Source organism: Puma concolor, chromosome B1 (genome assembly GCF_028749965.1).
Source record: "Puma concolor isolate L17-30 chromosome B1, mPumCon1.1.hap2, whole genome shotgun sequence".
Classification (NCBI taxonomy): domain Eukaryota; kingdom Metazoa; phylum Chordata; class Mammalia; order Carnivora; family Felidae; genus Puma; species Puma concolor.
In genome coordinates this window covers 7,308,788-7,331,354 of record NC_141670.1, presented here as the reverse complement: position 1 = coordinate 7,331,354, position 22,567 = coordinate 7,308,788, and the positions used below count along the sequence as shown (strand labels likewise).

Here is a 22,567-nt window from a genome sequence, read left to right as displayed (position 1 = left end):
AGGGGTCTAAAGTCCAGTGAGGCAAAGTTATAGGTGAAGAAATAAATACCCTTGGGTTATACACCTGAGATGAGATACCTTCGACCTTTACCATGAATACAGGACACATAGCAGAAGGTTGGAAGCCAGCTGAATCTGGACTTGATTTGTGTTTCAATTTGACTGTCAAGTTTTATCCAAAATTCAGTCACCATTAAGCGGAATGCTTGCCTTTCTTTGGCTCTTCTCATTTGAGCAGAAGGTGTTCTAATAGAAGAGAACAGAGGATAAAGAACAGAGCCAGGTGTGAACATAGACACTGCTGCTAATTCTAGGCAGTTAGCAGAATTCTGCGGGTTCTCTCACCTTCTAAACACACCCATTCAGCTCTGGGTGTAATACTGTCTTTCTTTCCTGCCTCACAGAAATGATGTGGACTTCCTAATTAATCTTTGGGAGTGGTTCTTATTAACTTCGGTTAATGACAAATCATAAGAAATATTGAGCACCTTTTTGCTACAACCGTGAGTTATACTTAAGACGTACGTTTGACTCATAAAATGCAGAATCCCGGGATCACTGAATTTTAATATTTTTTAAAAAGTAACTCACACATGGTCTAGAAGTAAAAGAGTTTGCTGTTTAAATTGCAGTCCCTTGTTGCTGAATATCACAGAGAACGAGTGTTGAGGATTGAATTTAGTTCCAAATAAATTCCCAGGTCAGCTCATTTATTGAGTGATACAATGCCCACAAAAAGAAAATAACTTGTTTTTATGCTGTATTTTGTAATACCAGCTGATAGTAGACTTTCTGTTGCACTAGCCAGCATAGCATCTGTTCCCCTACAACTTCTTGCATGGATTTCATGCTTCTTGATACTGTGCAATTACAATATTTTTCATGTTGCTTTATTTTGTCATTCAGAGTGAATTCAAATCCGCTTAATTTATATATACTTTTTCTGGAGTAAGATGGGTTTAGAGTTACAGATCTTAGTAATTAATACAGCTGGTGAGAGTGACTTTGCTTTTTACTCTTAGAATTCCATCAAAAAGGTTAATGACATTTCTTATTTACCCAGAGCCAGTTCCTACTGACCTGGTATAATTCATTTTAAGACCCTAATCTAAGACAACGCTCAGTCAACCTGGACAACTTTCTAGGTAGAAGACAACTTTTCTCCAACTCCAATATCAGAAAATATACCCTATTGCTAAAAATTTTTATAATCTATCAGCTACAGACAGAATATCTTGAATAAAATATTGCCTGTACATTATCCTTGTGATTTTATTAATTAAAATTGCTGATTTCTATATAAATGAAAAGGTAAAAAACGGCACACATTTCCACCACGTTATAGAGAAAGAATTTCCTACTCTGCAAAGTGGAAAGCATGTACCCTTGGACATAGTGTACAGCAAAATTTTTAGGGAAAGGAGTATTTATTGGAAATATTTATGCTTCTCTCAAATATAATGTCACTTAAAATTTGGGAAAGATTGGCCATAAAATAAGAAATATGACAAAGCAGGTGTGTGAGACTGAGCACCTCCCCCCAATGTAGTTGTTAGGAGGAGAAAGGAGTTAATTTCCCTAACTCTGAAGTATCAATTTAGAGCTCAATCAATGTCACTGACTTACTGAAATGAAGAATTCATAGCAAATTTTAAAAATCATAAACTAAAGATGACAAAGGACTTTATATCACTTTCCTCGTGTTTACCAATGTAATTTCATTTTACAAATTAGTTTTGAAAAATAGTAATGATCCATTAAAATTAAACTCTTTAAGCCCTTAGTAGACAGTTTATCAATTTCCATTACATTAGCTATATAGCATGAATCGACCCTTGTAAGTTTATTCATCATTTGGAATATGATTGAATTATCTGAAAATGCTTTGGATTATTGCAGGATAGCCTGCAGAGATCCTTAAGAAGATGATGGCAAGGATATATTTTCATGTGATAAAACTGACATTTTCTTTTTAGTTTTATCTCAGCCTACACTGGACAAAATATGTTTTCACTGTGCATTATTTTAAGCTACCACAGATGTCCTTAAAATCTACAGATTCTCTATATTTAGGCTACATCCAAATTGCTAACCTTAGATACAGAATAGAAGTTTGTAAGAAATCATGAGCCTAATAAGTGACAGGAGGCGATCGTGGACATCAGGAACCATTTGTCAAGACATCTATTTGACATTTAGACAGCAGACTTTCATATATCACAGACTTCTATTGCTCTGAAGGAAGAGTATATGTGGGAGTTCAGAAGAGAAAGCAGAGATCGTCTGCTTAATTTGGTACTTTTACCTTTGCTCTGTTTCATTGGAAATTAATTGAAATGAATAATGCATTTTTGGAATGGGAAGGACGCCATTTTGATTGGAATAAAGGCAAGTGCTCACCTTATCTCTATTTTTATGTTTCAAATAACTAAAATTCTTTATACAAGGCCTTCTGAAGCTACCAAACGAATTCCGACTCTCTCCCTGTCTGCAAACAGCTTGGAAAAACAGAGGGAAGATATGCATCATAAACTTCTTAGGTACCGTTAGTGCCAACTGATAAAGATTTTAAATGCAGGTTTAGAGCCAGTAGGGATTACCCTATGGGATGCTGCCTTACAGGGATATCAGAGGAATAGATAAAGTGAGGGAGAAACAGAGGATGTAAAATAAGAAAATCCAGAATAGAGGTGGATGAGAGATGTGTTTAGTGGGCAGCATAGTTTGCTTGGAAATAAGCTAAGGTAAGTTTGGAAGAGAATGTGAAGAAAACCCTTGTTGGCCAACTTTAGTCATTTACAGAGAGTCTATTTTTTTCCCCCTACTTCACATGCTTGGTTCAGCCAAATTAGGCACTCCTATCTCATTTACTTATAAAGGAAAAGAAGCCTGTTTACTGGATGTGTGAACTCAAAGATAAAACCAATTGCCCAATCCTCCACTTTTTCTCCTATGGTCCTCGGGATCTGAGGATTACTCCATTCTTTCTCTTAGCTTCTCTGTCTCTGTCTCTTCACTGTTTTCTTTCTCTTAAACACACACACACGCGCACACACACACACACACACACACACACACACATCTCAATATGGTCAGTATCTCCAAGTCTACAGAAAGAAACATGTAGGTCAGGAGCTCTGAAAGATGACTGCTGTATTGCATTTCACTAATCATCTGTGTGGCATTTATGACTTCTCATAAATAAGTTTGCATGTAAATAATAAACAAGTTTATAAATATTAAAAACCAATAAAGGAGTAATCTCTGCGGTCACGCAGTCTGCGTTTGGGACTCGAAATTCCCAGCAGTGCCAGCCTTCAACAGGGGAAGGCGATTGACACGCGGCTCCTCGATCCTCAGCTGATGTCACCCATCAAATCATTTTGTCCTACTCCATTTGGAAGAGGAGACCCCCAGAGAGAGAGAGAGGAGAGGGAATTGCTCAAAGATTTGGTGACCTGTTGATCTGTTTTTAAGTATCGCTCTGTCCCTCCTCATCAACTTGGTTTCTGAGGAACTTTTCATCCTTGCTAAGTCCGTGGTTATTTGTTGGCTCCAAAGTGTTGTGACGATGAGTGTGTGGCCTAGCCCACTGCTTCCCTTAGGGGATAGATAGTCTTATCCTCTGACTATAACTTTTTTTTAGTTTGGCATAGCCGTTTAAGGCCCCTCAACATGGGGAACCGGTCCACCACTCCATCACTTTCTGCTGTATGACCAAGAGATCATTTTCTGATCCGTGATTCAGACTTCCTCACCTGAGAGCCACTTGGTAAGGTGTTCTGTGTTCCATCAGTTTCATTTGGTGAGTGAGCAAGAAAGTGGGGTAAGCATTTCACTTCTGCAGGACAGATTCATAGAGGACAGTGCAACGTGGAAACTGATTAGAAAATTAGATCTCAAATATCCAAACCACTAATTTTGCTAAGTGATTTGGCTTTTTCAGTAACTCTCTGGAGGACTGAGCTAAAGACAGTCTTATTCACAAATACACCCTCTTGTAACTTATTAGACAGGGATTATATTTGGGTTTTGATAAATTATGGAGAGGGTCTAGGATCTGGTACCATTGATTTCCAAAGTGAATGTGTTTTGTGTTCGAAGTTTTATTACTGTGACTTGAAGCTAAGGTGTCAAAAACTGAGGTTACTAGATAATGAATTCTTTGATATTTAATGCACACGTAAAAATTAATCTTGGGGCATCTCGGTGGCTCAGTTGGTTAAGCATCCAACTTTTGATTTCAGCTCAGGTCATGATCCCAGGGCTGTGGGATTGAGCCCCGTGTCAAGCTCTGGGCCGAGTGTGGAGCCTGCTTAAGATATTCTCTCTCTCTCTCTCTCTCTCTCTCTCTCCCTCCCTCTCTCCTTCTGCCTCTGTCCTCCATTCGTGCACTCTCTGTCTCTCTAAAAAAAAAAAAAAAAAAAAAAAAAAGAATCTTTGTTTGCCTAAAACAAAAGCAGACAGTAAGCTCAGATAAAATAGATATATTGGATTTGCTCTCAACTTCCTATGTATGTAAATCTTTAAGTCTGCTTATAGTTTACATGTTTCTGTCTTGGAACTAAATGATGTAGAAAACAGTTTTCAGTCACTTAATGGATGGGAATGAGAAGGGAAAAGAAAGTAGGAACTCATGGCAAGACAAAACCAGGTTTCATAGGCTGACAGAAATCACAGCAGTGTACCCGTCTGACCTGGGGGATTGACAGTCAAACCAAATTGCTGGAGTCTTCTACTTACAAGCGTTTTGAAGACCAGACAAATTAGTACTGATAGGAGATTGTTGAGTTGGAGATATTGATTATTGAATTGGAGATTCAAAAATAATTTCAGTCTCATCTAGAACTTATGTTAGAAAAACCATACTGAATTCCTTACTTCTGGTACAGTGACCAGAGAGGATCTCCTTAGGCAGTATTTCAGCCAGACTGGTAGTCCTCAAATAAGTGTCAGAAAAAGAAAAAGAAAAAACCCACTTCATTAATATAAAACATCAACGATGAAACCCAGTATATAAACCATGAAGATGTTAGATGGAGAGACAACAGAGTGTGGTGAATATAAGAGCCCGGGTTCTGGGGTCAAACTCACTGGGTTAGTTTCATGTGGTATCTGCCCCTTTATATTGTTGGGGTTTTTTTTTTCAGTTTATTTATTTGGAGAGACGGAGAGAGAGAGAGAGCAGGAGCAGGGAAGGGGCATTAGAGAGAGGGAGAGAGAGAGACAGAGACAGAGAGAGAGACACCCAAACAGGCACCATACCATCAGTGAGGAGACGTATGCAGGGCTCAATCCCACGAATGTGAGATCACGATCTGAGCCAAAACTAGGAGTGGGTTCCAAGAGTCAGATGCTTAACCAGCTGAGCCATCCAGGCACCCCTGCCCCTTTCTAGTTCTCTTACCTTGGACAAGTTTAACCTGTCTGCCTCAGTCCCTCATCAGTGAAAGGGACTTAACTAACGCTGCCAACTTCCTAAGGTTGGTATGTGGATAAAATGAGTTGATATTTTAAAACAATTCTAACAGGACTAGCACCTATTAAGGCTACACACCTGTTTATGAACATAGTGCTGACACTGCTGCTGTTACAATCATGATGATGGCCACTGTCACACTTCCTAAAGTCTGTCCCTGCACACAATACCCCCTAGTGGTGGACTGTTTGACTAGAGTAGATATTCCAACCAAGGTAAGCACCGGAGTAGGCTTCAGACTTGATTAGAATTCAAAAATCTAATTTCTGTTCTCTCTCTTTTTTTTTTTTTTAATTTTTAAATGTTTATTTATGTTTGAAAGACAGAGACAGAGTGTGAGCGGGTAAGGGGCAGAGAGAGAGACACAGAATCCGAAGCAGGCTCCAGGCTCTGAGCTGTCAGCACAGAGCCCGACGCGGGGCTCAAACCCATGTACTGCAAGATCATGACCTGAGTGAAGTTGGACGCCCAGCCAACTGAGCCACCCAGGCGCCCCTGTTCTCTTTTTTAACATCCAGGGAAACAGCAACTTTAGAAAAAAATGTTTACAGATAAGAATATGATGATTTCATTCAAATACAAATTGAAAGGTTATCTGGTAGAGGAAAACTTGCTTTGTGGTTCAGAGAGAGATTTAGGTCAATGAATTTCAGTTTATAAGGAAATAGTTTTTTGACTCAGTATAAAGAATTTTTCAAAAGTCAAGAGTTTTCCAAAGAGTACTTGGTCTGCCTTGGAATGCACTGATTTGCCTGTCAATGAAGTATTCAGACAAAGCTGGTAATGAACTTCCAGTTCTGACATGCTTACAACCTGTAACTCACTTGCTAAACCTTAGTCTTTTATTCCAGAACAGCTGAGTGTTTCTGCCTGTTTTGCAAATTGGGTTATATAGCAAGTATGGAAATATATTTACATATATTTAAATATATACATATATTTACAACTTATTGCATTTATTTTATTTCTGTGCTTTTGTTTTCAAATATGCAAATATCATTTTTCAAGCTAATCTTTTGTCTGATTGGTTTTAAAATGAATTCACTCATTCAGCCAAAAATAGTGGGTCATACTATTTGCTAATCGCTGTGCTAATCCTTAGGGACCCAGTGTAGAACAAGATAAATTTATTTTCCCTGGACACTGACATGGGAAAGGTATGTGAGCAAAGTGCCTTCCGTATCAGACTGCACAGATAGGAATCCAAGAATGGATAGTTAGTACTTGAATTGATTTCAGGTTAAGAAACAGAGGGAATGGAGAAGCTACAATAATTAATACTATAAGAGTATTGGCACAGGCATAAAAAATATATCAAATGGGCCAGAAAAGAGAGGGGAAAAAAAGAATTAAGTGTATGTAAGTAGTTATATGTATATATAAAATTATGTCCCTAGTCACATTTTTACCAAAAAACTTCCAGATGAACTGAAAGTTAAAATTTAAAAATAAACTATTTTGTAGCAGTCAGAAGAAAAATAGATTAAGATTTCATTTATTATGGGACAAAAATTATCTAAGAAATAGAGAAGTATCTAAGAAATAGAAGAGATCACAAAAGAAAATATATATGGATTTTATATCATATATATTAAATTCTACTCATTGAAGTACTTTAAAAAAGTAAAAGATACACGGAACTGAGAAAGATTTTTATCACTTACATGAGAAGAGGTCCTAATTTTAATAAAGGCAGAATTAATTCAACAACGAAAGGATACATATTCTAGCAAAATATGAAAACATATTTCATCGAAGAATACAAATGGTTAATAGCGTGTAAATATATGTTCATCCACACTACTGAACTAAGAAAATTAATTTAAATGATACCATTGTTTTTACTGTCAAATTATCAGAAAAATTAAATAATAATACCTGGTATTGGGAAACAGAGAATAAGTCGTCTTACTTGTTACCGATGCATTTTTAGTTTGCTTCAGACCTTCTGGATACCATGTTGACAATACATCCTTTACAAAGATTCATCTAAAATGATCGTTATTATCATGCTATTTGTAATAGTGATGCTATTAGCTTCCTATTGCTGCTCTAACAAATTACAACAAACTTAGTGAATTAAAAAAGCACACATTTATTGTTTTGAGGGTATTTTTTTTTTCTTCCCAGTTCTGGGAAGTCGGAATTGGTCTTACTGCGTTTATTGAAATGGGCTGAAATCAAGGTATTGGCAGGATTGTGCTCCATCTGGAGGCTCTAGGGGAGAATCTGTATTTTTACTTCTTCCAGCTTCCAGAGGCCACCTGCATTCCTTGGCTCGTGACCCCCTTCCCTCTTCGAAGCCAGCACTATCGCGTTCTCAGATCTCTCTCTGAATCTGACTCTGACTCTTCTGCATCGTCCTTTCTCTTACTGGTACTCCTGCGATTATATTGGGCCCACCCACTTAAGGCAGGATCACTTCTAAATCTCAAATCATTAATTTAACCGCATTTGCCGAGTCTCATTGACCAAGGTAACCTATTTGCAGGTTCTGGAGATTAGATACAAACATCTTTGGGGGGCTATTATTCTTCCTGCCATTCACCAAAAGTAGAGCATTGGTAAAATATATCATGATACCTTCCAATGATAGAATGGGCCATAATCTTTAAAAAATATTAGATAAATTAGATAATGTTTTCAGAGTATATTGACCAAAAATGAAGCTTGTAAGGGAGTATATAATCATCATAACTTTTGTTATTAATTGTAGTTTCTATGGGGAAAAAACTCTGGGAGGATCAGAAGTGAATAATCTATCTGATTTTCTGGTTTTAATTTTATTCTTCTCTACAAAGAATATATATTGCTTTTAAATCCATAGGACAGTTGTTTCTAGAAACATTATCAAATTTTGAAGTTTGCATTTAGAAAGGAGGTTAAGTACTTTCAGGAATTCTTTAAGAAGTAGGATAATATAGATTGTTGCTTTGGAAAGCGAGAGTAGTGAAATAAAGGTGAGTTTTCTTATAGTCTCTGTCATTTCATCCTACTATGGACACAATCAGTGACTTCATGATTAGAGGGGTAATTAACGCATTTTGTTGACATATCATTGACAGAAAACTCATTTAATTTAATTTTTCTAATATCATATTTCAAGTTCTTTGTTAAGTTCATACATTGCAAGTACTTTTGAGGGAAAGAGGGATTCAGGCCAGTCAGATGATGTCAGGTATATCAAAATTTAAATGTTTGGATAATTTAACATTTTGAAATGAATGTCCTTCTAGCAAATGTCCTTCTTCAGATCGTTTGAAGAAAACTTCATGTAAGAATATTTGAGTGTCTAGAAATGTCGATCAGGTACATAGCTTGCGGCAGGCTACATAACGGCCCCCAAAGATCCAGAATCTCATCCCTGGAACCTATCATTTTATGTGCAAAACAGACTTGAAATTGTGGGTGAGTTAAGGGTCTGGAGGTGGGAGGCTCTCTCACCTCGCAGGAGTGGAGTGATATATTCGAATTACTGAAAGAAGGAAACTGCCAGCCAAGAATACTGTGTCTGCCAAAATTATCCTTCAAAAAGGAAGGAGAAATTTCAAAATTTCCCAGATAAACAGAAGCTGAGAGTGTTCTCACCATTGGCCTTACCTTACAAGAAATGCTAAAGGGAGCCCTCCAAATTGAAATAATTTGGCTAAAAGGCAACCAAAAAAACCTACAAAAGTATAAAGCTCACTTGGTAAAGGTAAATGTATAGACAAATACAGAATACTGGAATACCGTAATGCTGGCTTGTAAATCACTTAAAAAATTTTTTTTATTACTTATTTTTGAGAGAGAGAGAGAGAGAGAGTGAGTGCAAGCCGGGGAGGGGCAGAGAGAGAGAGAAAGAGGGAGACACAGAATCCAAAGCAGGCTCCAGGCTCAGAGCTGTCAACACAGAGCCTGACTCGGGCTCAAACTCATGAACCGCTAGATCATGACCTGAGCCAAAGTTGGATGCTTAATGGACTGAGCTACCTAGGTGCCCCATGTAAATCACTTTTAATTCTGGCATAGAAGTTAAAAGACAAAGGTATAAAAAAAACTGTAAACTATAAAAGTGTGTTAATGGATACATAATATTAAAAGGTGTCACTCATGACGTCAATAAACATAAAGTGTGGAGGGAAGAAAAGTAAATTTAGGTTATTTATTTGTGATAGAAGTTATGTTGTTATTAGCTTAAAATAGATTGTTAACTATAAAATATTTTATGTAAGAAACATGGTAACCTCAAAGAAAATATCCATAAAAGGTATACAAAAGAAATTAAGAAAGGAATCACAACATGTCACTGCAAAAAATCAATGAGATAGAAAAGAGGAAAAGAAAGACAAAAAGTTACACAACAGATAGAAAACAATTTAAAATGGCAATAGTAAGTCATTCGCTGTCAATAATAGCTTTAAAGATAAATAGATTAAACTCCTCGGTCCAAAGACATCGAGTGACTAAATGGATAATAAGCAAGATCCAAATATATGTGATCTGAAAGAGAATTGCTCTAGATTTACAGACACAGGCTAAACGTAAAGCATGAAAAAAGATATTCCATATAAATGATAACGAAAATAAAGGAGGAATGGCCATTCTTACATCAATCAAAATAAACTTCAAAACCTATCAAAATTTTGAGACAAGAAAGGCGCACCGGGGTGGCTCAGTCAGTTAAGCATCCAACTTTTGATTTCAGCTCAGGTCATGATCTCACAGTCATGAGATCTGAGCATAGATTCTGTCTCCGTCTCCATCTGCCCCTCCCTGCTCTCTTGCTCCCTCTCTCTAAGAAGGAAGGAAGGAAGGAAGGAAGGAAGGAAGGAAGGAAGGGAAGAGAGGTAAGGAGGAAGGGAGGGAGGGAGGGAGGGAGGGAGGGAGGGAGGGAGGAAGGAAGGAAGGAAGGAAGGAAGGGAGAGAGAGAGAGAGAGAGAGAGAGAGAAAGAAAGAAAGAAAGAAAGAAAGAAAGAAAGAAAGAAAGAAAGAAAGAAAGAAAGAAAGAAAGAAAGAAAGAAAGAAAGAAAGAAAGAAAGAAAGAAAGAAAGGAAAAAGACAAATAAGGACATTTTATAATGATTACTATGTCAGTTCACCAGGAATATATACGTACACAACATCCAAGCACCCAAATATATAAGGCAAATATTGACAGATGTGAAGAGGAACTAGATAGCATCACGATCATGGTAGGAGAACTCAGTATTCTACTTTCCATACTGGATAGAACAACCAGACAGAAGGTTAGTAACAAATAGAGGACTTGAGCAACACTATAGAACAAATGGGCCTAATAGACTTATCTAGAACATTCCACCCAACAGCAGAATACACATTCTTCTTGAGTGCTCATCAAACATCATCCAGGATTGATCCCATGTTAGGTCACACAAGTTTTAGGAAATTGAAGAGGCCTTGAATTCATATTGATACCATCTCCTTTACGATAGAATCAAGAATAAAATACTTAGTGATAAACCTTAGCAAGGAGGTGAAATATTTCAGCATATAAAATGCTGAAAACTATAAAACATTGGTGAAATAATTTAAGTCAAACTCATAGAAGCAGAAAGTAGCATGGTGTTGGCCAAGGGCCAGGGAGAACGAGAACGAGTTCACTGGGGTTTAGACTTCCGGTTACTCAGAATGAGCGAGTTCTAGACACTGTGCTTATAGTTAATTCTGTGTTACACACTTCATTGGTCAATGGGGTAGAGCTCACGTTATATGTTTTTTGCCTCAATAAAAACTAATAAAATATGAATATTCTCCACAACCGTGAAGGTTCCAAAGCAGCTTCAAGTAGTCTCTAAAATTGCTGATTTTTTTTTTTTTGACTGAAGTTGAATAGGATATATACATAACTGAGCTGGAAAAGCCACTCACCTCCTACTCAGTAATTCACTGGTTTTAGGTGCTTAGGAGGAAGCAGCCATTTTTCTACTTTTTTAAAAACAACCATTTTCAAACTTCAAAAAAGAGCTGCTATTTATGCACCAGCAACTTGTCTGCATGACCATCAAACTACTCTATTCTACAGACTGTAACATACAAGTGCATTAGACAGTGTCCAAATTAGTTTAAAACCACCCTTAGAGTGAGAGAAATACTGAAGAAATAAAGAAATAGAGTAACTGCATGAGTATCTTGGGTCCGCCATAACAAACTCGGTGGCTTAAAACCACCAGCCTTATTTTCTCACGGCTGGGGAGACCAGAGGTCTGAAGCCAAGGTGTCGGCAGAAGGGCACTCTGTCCCGAGCGGGGGTTCTGTTCCCTGCCTCTTCCGGGTCCTGGTGCAGGCGCTCCTTGATCTGAGGCCCAGTCTCTGCCTCCATCTGAATAGTATCTCCTCTTGCAAATGTCTCTCTCAGAACTCCCCGTGCCCCATCTCTCATAAAGATACCTGTGATTGGGGCGCCTGGGAGGCTCAGTTGGTTAAGTGGCCGACTTCGGCTCAGGTCACGATCTCACGGTTGGTGCGTTCAAGCCCCGTGTTGGGCTGTATGCTGACAGCTCAGAGCCTGGAGCCTGCTTCAGATTCTGTGTCTCCCTCGCTCTCTGCCCCTCCCCACTCATGCTCTGTTTCTGTCTCAAAAATAAATAAACATTAAAAAAAAATTTTTTTAATGCAAGAAATAAATAAATAAAAGATACCTGTGATTGCCTTGAGGGGCCACCTGCATATTCCAGGATAAGCTTCTCTCAAGATCTTTAACTTATCACCATGTGCACCACAGAAGGTAAAATTCACTCTTTGCCATATAAGGTAATATTCAGATGTTTCAGGGGTTAGGAAGTGAATGTATTTGGAGGGAAGCATTTTTTTTAACCTACCACAGTCACCAACACTGTTTTATGCTCTTGAAATAAGTTGCTACCTGTAAAAGCTTTTTCTAAGTATGAATATATTAGAAATGTCTGGCAATACGTGAGCACAGTAAATATGACTGTATAGTTCTTTCTCGAGACACTTGTGATCACCTCCTTTTTGCTGTGAGAGGAACACAGGTGAGCATAAGCAGCAACTTGGGACATTAGAATATATAGGAGCCAGGGGCGCCCGGGTGGCTAAGTCGGTTGGGTGTCCGACTTCGGCTCAGCTCCTGATCTCATGGGTTGTGAGTTCGAGCCCTGCGTTGGGCTCTGTGCTGACAGCTCAGAGCCCAGAGTCTGCTTTGGATTCTGTGTCTCCCTCTCTGCCCCTCCCTCCCCCTCCCCCCATGCTCTGTCTCTCTCTCTCTCTCTCTCTCTCTCTCTCTCTGTCAATAATAAATTTAAAAGAATTTTTTTAAATTTTTTAAAAATTTAAAAAAGACTATATAGAAGCCAAAAGAAAAGCATCATTCTAGGTTAAGATAGGGACTAGAGCCCATTTCCATAAGACCTAAAATAAACACACACACACACACACACACACACACAATCTGTTGCTGACTGTTTTTGTTCCAATCTGTAAGTTTTCTGAATTGCTACGTTTCCTAATAAACTCAAGACATAAGTATAGATGGATATTTTTATATATATATATGATATATATATATCATTGATATATATATTTATATATATATCATATATATTGATATATTGATATATGATATATATATTGATATATATATCGATATATATGCCATAACTCTAAACCCCAAATACTACTCCTTCCTACTAAAGTCAGGAACAAAGAAAGCAAGGATGAACTCTTTCTGTTTAACATGTTCTGGATGTATTTGTCAACTCAGATTAGGAAAAATAATCAGGAAGGTAAGAATTGGAAAACAAGAAAACTACCTCTGTTTCATGTCATTTGCAGATGACATGATGGTGTATGTGAAAAATTTGAGAGAATCAGTGATAAAACGAATTCAGGTAATAGGAGAATTTAGCAGTGAAGCAGGATATGAAATTTACATGTGAAAATTAATAGCATTTGTAGAGACAGATAATAACCTATTAGATGTACTGGTAGAGGAAAATTTGCTTTACAGTGACCACCAAAAATTAAATAATAAATGTAATAGGAAAGGCTCAAAACGTACAGGGATCAAACTATAAAACATTCCTGAAAGATGGAAAAGTAGACTTTAACAAATGAAAAGGTACCCCGTGTTCTTGGATAGGATCACGAACATGTTAGTGCTCTCAAAATTAGTGTATAGATTCAATGCACCATAATAAAATTCCAGTGAGTTTTTTTTTCTTTGTGGAGCTAGACAAGTCGACCCTAAAATTCATGTGGAAGAAAAACACAAGATCAGCTAGGAAATCACTGAAGAAGATCCATGAGGGGATCTAACCCTACCAGATATTAAAACATAATCAAAGCCCCTAAATGGAATGGAAAGGAAAGCAGAGAAATAGAAACATTTAGATCCAGAAGACAAGTGCATGATGGAGAGAGTCCTCAAATCAGTAGAGCAAAGGTGGTCTCTTTTTTTAATTCCAGTATTATTAAGCTATACAGTGTTATATTCGTTTCAGGTATGCAACATAGTGATTCAACAATTCTGTATTCTGTACTCAGTATGCATCACGATAAGTGTACTCTTAATCCCTTTCACTGGTGTTCTTAATGATGTTGGGACAACCAGACAGCCTTTTCTCTCTCTCTCTTTTTTTTTTTTTTTACTTTTGATTCCTTGTACTCTTGACTTTCTTAACTTCGTAAGGGATACGTAAATATCTGGAGTTTTATCAGGCGAATCCCTGATGTCATATCATGTCACCCCCAAATCCTCCAGTGTGTGTCTCCGGAAGACGACTTGTTATAATAATGCCATTATATAACATTGGATACAATTAACGATACTGCTGCACTCTCTGATATTGAAACTAACATAAAGCTATAAAATATGGGTGCTGCTAGCCTCCCCACCCCCCAGAGAAGCATCCACGTCTGAGAATTTCCAAGGTGTTATAGACAGCCGTTTTGAAAAAGATAAAATTAGGTCCAATTCTTGCACTTCCCAAAATATAAACACCAAATTGATCGGAAATCTAAATGTACTAAAACGGAATGATACACACACTGGAAAAAAACATGGGTGAATTCCTCGATAGCTTGGGTATTATGACAAAAATCCCAGTGTAATGAAAAAGAAGACAGATAACTTTGACAACATCAAAGTTTTTTTAAGTTTTATGGCAAAATGCCATAAGCAGTGTCAAAAGACAGATGGCAAAGTAGGAGAAAATTTAGCAACGTGTATTATAGGTAAAAGTCAAATAGCTCTACTAAGCAAATGTATTTAAAAAATTGAGGTGAATATAGGACGTGGGCAAAACACATAACGGTTCACAAAAAGATAAATATTGCCCATGATCATATAAAAAGGTGATCAATTTCACTCTTACTAAGATAAATAAAGGAAGACTACAATACCAGTTATCACCCATCAGCTTAGCAAAAGTTCAGAAGCTTGACGATACACTCTTTGGTTGAGGTTGTGCAGAAACAGATTCTCATACATTGCTGGTTGGGATACAGAAATGGCACAGCCCTTACAGGGAGGAATCTGGCAGTTTCTAACCAAGCTACACACCTTCCCTTTTCAACTGATCGATCCTTCTACCCTAAGGATATACTATCAACTATTTTAATACATTTCTACAAGATTGTTCATTGCGGTATTGTTTGTGATTGCAAAATATTGGTAACTATCTAAATGTGCAAGCATAGAATACTGGTGAATAAATAATATATGTAAATATATTATACTAGGAGTACATGCAACTGTCAAAAATAATGAGGAATATTGCTGTGAACTGAAATGGAGTAATTTTAGAGGATATTATTGATTGGTCAAAGCTAAGTGCAAAGGAGCCTATGTATATGCTCCCTCCCATGTAAAAAAGAAGGGAAAACAGGAATATGTACATTCACACTTGCCTTTACATTAAAAAAAAACAGAAGGATTAGAAGGAAGAATGAACAAGGAACAGGTTGGAAGGGATAGGGAAGGTCATGACACTTCTCTGGGTGTATGTTTTTATACAGATTTGACTCTTAGAAGCATGATAACGTTTTACATGTTCAAAAATGAAATTAAGTCAATATGGATGGAAGGGGGACCTAAAACTAAAACAAATAGACCCCCACTGCATTTCAAATGAATACCATAACCACAAAGAAGGGAAGAAAAAAGAATTCACTTACCTAAGTAATTTAGAAACACAGTATTTGTATACTCTCAGTGTTAGGCGGAGGGCACGGGGAATTGCAAGCATCCTAAATTCTTCATTTTAAAATTTTTTATTGTTTATTTATTTTTGAGAGAGACAGAGCATGAGCAGGGGAGGGGCAGAGAGAGGGAGACACAGAATCCGAAGTAGGTTCCAGGCTCTGAGCTCTCAGCACAGAGCCCAATGCAGGGCTCGAACCCATGAACCGCAAGATCCTGACCTGGGCCAAAGTTGGTGCTTAACTGACTGAGCCACCCAGGCGCCCCCTGACTTCTTTTTAAGTAGGTTTTATTTTTATAATACTTTGGATGAAATAATGTTGAAATAACTTTAGGCTTATTACAAATTGAACAAAAGAATACATGTGTATTCTTGGGAATCAGGATTCTCATTAAGGAAGGAGGACATACAACATAGACTGGAGGAAGGCAACCAAGAACCCTGTGGAAATCGATTGGATTTGGAAATATCACTCTGAATTTGAGATTTCTAAAATACATGTGTGTGATATGCAGACATGTGCACATGTACATGTATGTGCATAGGGATGTAACATGTTTATGTACATGCATATATGAATGTCTACGTGTATAAATAACCACAGACACCACAGCAGCAGTGAGAACACATACTACCCACATCTTGATCTCCAATACTACTAATTAAAAGAACCAGGGCCTGGGGCATCTGGGCGGCTCAGTTGGTTAAGGGACCAACTCTTGGTTTTGGCTCAGCTCATGATCCCACAGTTCATGAGATTGAGCCCCACGTCGGGCTCTGCACTGACAACACTGAACCTGCTTGGGAATCTCTCTTTGCCTCTCTTTCTATCTCAATAAAATAAAATAAACATTAAAATAAAGAACCAGGGCTTGGCAAAGGGATTCCTAATTGGGGCTTGAGGAAGATATAAACCAAATGAGCTGGGTCCTCTTGCTGTGTGAGAAGGTAAGGAATACTTTACAAAAAGTGATGGCCAAATGTCACACAGATAGAGGAGCCAGCTTTGGGGGCACCCATTGGCCAAGTCGAGAACAGTTTGAGCACCAAAATTAAGTATAGTAGTGCCTTATAAACTTCAGGAGAAAGAAGCAGACATCATTAGTCCATATCATTAATAGACAAATAGACAAAAACAAATAAGTAAAAAGGGGAGACGGGAGGGCTCTTGCTTACACTGGAATATCCAGTGCCAACTGGTAAATATGAATGAGGGCTACTGGTAGAAAATGACCATTTTGTTAACACAGTGGGAAGATTGGAGTAGTCAAGATCCACCCATCGGTGGCTGCTAACACCGGCAGGAAGTTTTGACGAGGAGCAGGGTGTTTGCATGGTCCGCCAGTGGCTCTTTACAGATCACTTATTAGTTACAAGGGAAGCAGTAGTAATTACACAGCCCAGAAATCAGACGTCACCTTGACTAGATGATGCAAATTAGTATCACTACGGAGGGGCAGAGGCACAGAGTATCACCTTTATCATATTCTAGCCGAGAATGAGTAATCTGAATCTAGTCATAAGGAAACATCATCAAATTCAAAATGAAGAACATTCTATCTAATGAGGAGGGAGTGGGATTGTACTCACCTGCGCCAACGTCATAAAGACAAAGAATCTGTGGGAGTGTTCCTGGTTCAAAGAGAGTAAAGAGACGTGGCAAATAAATGCAGTACGTATCCCTAGACTGGGTCGCATATTGGGGGAGAAGATGCCATAAAGTTCATCCATGGGTCTGTCCAGTTGGTAAAACTGGAATACAGTAATAGATTTGACACGAGTATTGTATCAGTGTTAGATTTCCTGAAGTCAATAACAATATGGTGGAGAATTTCTCTATGTTCAGGTGTAATTATCCAGAGAGAAACACAAGAGAACAATAAATGAGGTAAAGTATTATCAAATAGATAAAGGATGTACAGTTTTTCTTCGTATTATTCATGTTCCTCCACTTTTGTAAATTTGAAATCCTTTCTAAACAAAAACTTAAATATATTTTAAAGTATGTCATTTTAACTTGAAAATTTTATGGAGAAGCCCACTAAACCAAACTCTTCAAAGTCTGATCTATCAGTCGAAATCCTCAGATTCTTTCGCATGCCTGGTGAGCTCACAAGTTCACATCGTCTGCTACATTGCCCCTAATAAGTAAAATTGTGCAGTGTTTAGATTTTCAGACAGGGGAAGATCAGTCATTAAACAATTGCCCTGGTACAGTGAATGCTATTACATGCATTCAATTAAAAATAATATTGTCATAGCATCAGGAATTCCTAAATCTCCATCAGCATGATCAAGCCTTCTAATCCCTCATTTGTCCTCTTGTAAACAGTCCTCATCATTTGTCTTCACCCTGTCTACTCCATTCATACTCCAATAATAAGAGAAGAGAGAAAAAACAAACGACGATGTGAAAGAAAGAGCAATTTTCGTACAAAAGGATATCAAGACTACAAAAAACAGAATGTTAGCTAACATGTATACCTCTCCACATACCATGGCTACACAAGTAGTTTTGTTTCTAGAAGCAGCAAAATAGATAAGTTATGGTTTTTCTTTCTAAAGGGCTTTGGGGTTCCCATACAATATCTAGAATAACAGAAACATCCATTTACAATTTATAGACAATACATGTGTCTCCCCACCTTTAAATACATGGGCACTGACCTGTGAGAAAGGAAAGACTACCTGCCCATTCTCTGTGGTATTTATGCCATAACTGAGCTAAGGCTCAGTTCTGTGTCTGAATTCTAAATCCATTAGTGATTCTGCCTAAAAAAGGCTTGGTTTTTCAAAATTATAACGTTTCTTTAAAAACATAATTTTTTCATTATTGGCATTATTATCAGCAGAAAATACTCGTCATTGTTTACAGTAAGCATGAAATAAAACACAGTGACCATTGACTATCATAAAAAAAATCACGAGGTGGTCATGTTATCAAAAATGGATTCGTCTACTGAGAACAAACTGAGGGTTGATGGGGGGTGGGAGGGAGGGGAGGGTGGGTGATGGGCATTGAGGAGGGCACCTGTTGGGATGAGCACTGGGTGTTGTATGGAAACCAATTTGACAATAAATTTCATATATTGAAAAAAAAATGGATTCGTCATTAACCATGAAGCTTTCTTTCTCTTTTGATATGTTTTCAGAACTCAGTAGTATATACATAAATCTTTATATCTGACATTTTGTCGTAATTGGAGAAATTATACGATGATTATCCTACTTGTCAAATGAATTTCAGCAAATCCCTCTAGCCACGTGACTCACTGCTTTTCCAAGACTACCTCGGCATGAACCAGGGAAGGGGAGGCAGGAAGGGAAGAGGGGTAAACAAAGACGAAGAGCCCTATCAGCAGATACTAGAAGGGGCAGAACAAAACGTATATACAGATATTAGGCATATAAAGCAAAAATGTGTTTAAATCCAGCCTCCATCATGGGCGTAAATACGCTATCGCTGTCATTCCAAGGGAGCCATGAGCATAGGAGAATCAATTGCCACCAATCAGGCATGAAGAGTTGCTGAAATAAACGCCTTTGTCTCTTCTCCCCCAGGATTGACATCTTCAAGTACGTGATCTATGGCATTGCAGCTGCGTTCTTTGTGTACGGCATCCTGCTCATGGTGGAAGGCTTCTTCACCACCGGCGCCATCAAAGACCTCTATGGGGATTTCAAAATCACCACTTGCGGCAGATGTGTGAGCGCCTGGGTACGTTGTGTGTCTGTGTTCACGTGGGTTTCTTTCAATAGCACACAGGTGTTTGTATTCATCTGCCGAGAATGAAAGTATTTTTTTTTTTTTTTTAAATTTTTTTTTTTTTTTTTTTTTCAACGTTTATTTATTTTTGGGACAGAGAGAGACAGAGCATGAACGGGGGAGGGGCAGAGAGAGAGGGAGACACAGAATCGGAAACAGGCTCCAGGCTCTGAGCCATCAGCCCAGAGCCTGACGCGGGGCTCGAACTCACGGACCGCGAGATCGTGACCTGGCTGAAGTCAGACGCTTAACCGACTGCGCCACCCAGGCGCCCCGAAAGTATTTTTTTTAACACAGTCACGTTCCCTCCCTGCGATGGCGATCTACGATTTTAAAAATATTATTTTCTCAGTTAAGATTATTCCACGTGAAAATTCAGCTGCAAATTCTCAAATCATAGGCAACACAACTAGTTTTTGTTTTAGAGGCAGCAAAACGGTAGGTTGATTTATGATTTTTTTTTTCCAAAGGGCTTTGGGATTCCCATACGATATTTAGAAAAGCAGAAAAAAATCCATCTGCATTTATGGACAGTATGTGTGTCTTTCCTCCTTAAATATATGGCTCTGTGTTTTACTGTAAATTTGGGGGAACTGTATTATGTAATTTCTGTTTGATATGACATAAGGTAAATATCGTACTATTACTGGGGCACCTGGGTGGCTCAGTTGGTCAAGCGTCCAACTTTGGCTCAGGTCACATCTCACGGTTTGTGAGTTCGAGCCCCATGTCAGGCTCTGTGCTGACAGCTCAGAGCCTGGAGCCTGCTTGGGATTCTGTGTCTCCCTCTCTCTCTGCCCCTCCCCTGCTCATGCTCTGTGTCTCTGTCTCTCAAAAGTAAATAAACATTAAAAAAAAAAAAACTTTTTTAAATTGTGCTATTACTATTGTACTATTTTTAATCCTTACTGATAATGATATTTACTGGTAAATCAAACTTATAGTCTAGAACTACAGCAAGGCAAACAATGCATGTAGATCTGTTAAAGCACAAGAGTGGTTTAAAAATTGAGTAATGTAGTTGCAAGTACTTTTGAGCATTTATGCAGAATAATTTTCCTATAAAGAAATGTTGGAACTTCCATTATTGGCTGAAAAACATAAGAAACATGTTTTTCTTATATTTCCAGTGTCGTATAGGAACATCTGTGTGATTGCAGCATATGCTTCATATTAAATAAGAGGTCTCTAAAAAGGAATGATATAACTTATATCAATCTTACAGAAAAGTTTGAAAATACCTGTTCATCACCAAACCTATGTTATTGTTTTACCAGCTTGTAGCAAGTTCTGTCATGCTGTTCAGTGTCAGCAGTGATAATCATCTGCAGAAAGGTTGCCTGTGTTGTGGGTGTTCGTAACTTGCCCTGGAATCATTTCTTGTAAAGCTCATTTCTTTGGAATGACGCTTATTGAAAGAAGTTTTTAGGATCAGTAATATCAAATTACAGATCTGGAGGTAGTTAAGTTAAAGGTCTTTGGTTGATTTCAAAAATAAAATATGACTATTCTCTGGGCTACTTGTCAGTGATCCCTAAGCGAAGATACCTGTCTCTATGAAGAAAGCAAGTTGCGATTTGAGATTCATGTTCCGCCGATAGAGTATAGTGATTTCAGTTCGTGATAGGCTGTTTCCTACCATCGGGAATCATCACAACACTACCTGTGGGCCTTCGCGAGTCACATGACTCCTTGAGCTCACACTTGACTCAGTTACAGAATGAAGACAGTAGATCATCCCTTCTGCTCGTTCGAGCCCAGAGAGTCCATGATGCTAAAGCATTAGTGAAATAGTCGAGAAAACCGATATCTCTAGACACGTTTTCACCATCGGGGAGCAACCTTTTGCCAGGAAGGGTGCAGTTGATTATGCTGTTTCGTTGAGAATTGTAAAATCACTTCCTCGGGTCGTATGCAGAAGTAAAAGATCACAGAAAAAAACTGCTGTCTCTGTACGGTTAATAATGATCTGCTGACCTTTCACACGGCCCAAAGAGATTTCAAATGAGAATTTTTAAAGCGAAAACACGAGCCACCTTTTCTTCTATAATAGTGACAGTAGTGTTCATCGGTCCCGCCCAAAAGACCAGAAGCTGCGTGGGCTCCTCCAGAGGGGACGCAGGAGGGAGTTGGCCCCCTAAGACACCCCACTCACCTGGAGGTGGGTGCACCCCCAACCTGGGAAGGAGCAGAACTCGGCAAGAGCCGGAGCTGTATCCTTGTGCACCTGCAGAGGTCTGTCCCCACACCCAGGGGCACAGCCGCACTGCCCGGAAGCAGGTGGGGGCTGTGGTGCCGCAGGACCCGATACCCTCTCTACCCACCTTGCTGGTCCCTCGGGGCCTGTGGTCAGAGTGAATGGGGGCGGGGATTCAGTCACCTTCTCCTGCTCCCCTTTTCCTTTGTTTCCTATTTCCACTGTTTTTCCCCCCATTTGTAGGTAGATGGTACCTTCCAGTCCACTCTGTGTTCTGTGAGTTCACCTGTGAGCCCATGGTATCTTCTTTCACTTTAAAAATGTCCCATTGATGCTATACCCATGCATTTCTTGAAATACTGAGTAATACTGAAAGGTGAAATCGTTTTTTTGCAGCAACCATATTAAGTGAAAAGCTTCCAGAAGACAGACTAAAAGAAACTTGTCATTCTGTCCTGTTTCTCTATGTTGTATAGAAAGTAAAATGGCTACAAACTGAACTGACATCAGCACAAATGAAATTAATTTTTTTTAATGTTTATTTATTTTTGACAGAGAGAGAGAGACAGAGCCTGAGCAGGGGAGGGGCAGAGAGAGAGGGAGACACAGAATCCGAAGCAGACTCCAGGCTCCGAGCTGTCAGCACAGAGCCTGATGCGGGGCTCGAACCCACAGACTGCGAGATCATGACCTGAGCTGAAGTCGGACACTCAACCGACTGAGCCACCCAGGCGCCCCACAGATGAAGTTAATTTTAAAGCAGCATTATATCACTGAATAGAGGATGCTGATCAATACTCTCTTTTCTCAGTGGATGCTCTTGAAAGCAGAAGTTGATCTGCATTATAAATTTCCTCGCCTGCGTATCAAAACCAGTTGAAATCCATTTCAGAACTTTAGGTGCTGTCATTCAAAACCCTGAATGTGCGGCACATTAAATGTGAAAGCACAGTTTTAACCTT

The 22,567-nt window shown here is 38.6% G+C and overlaps 1 protein-coding gene across 2 annotated transcripts in view; it reads left to right on the top strand.

Moving 5' to 3' along the window:
* The window catches only part of GPM6A (glycoprotein M6A), a 355,480-nt gene that overhangs the window by 309,638 nt on the left and 23,275 nt on the right, over nt 1-22,567 (top strand). For both annotated transcript variants that reach the window (XM_086703118.1, XM_086703117.1), the window contains exon 3: nt 19,204-19,360. In XM_086703118.1, the coding sequence (XP_086559244.1) occupies nt 19,204-19,360 (157 nt within the window). The remainder of the gene's footprint in view (nt 1-19,203; nt 19,361-22,567) is intronic.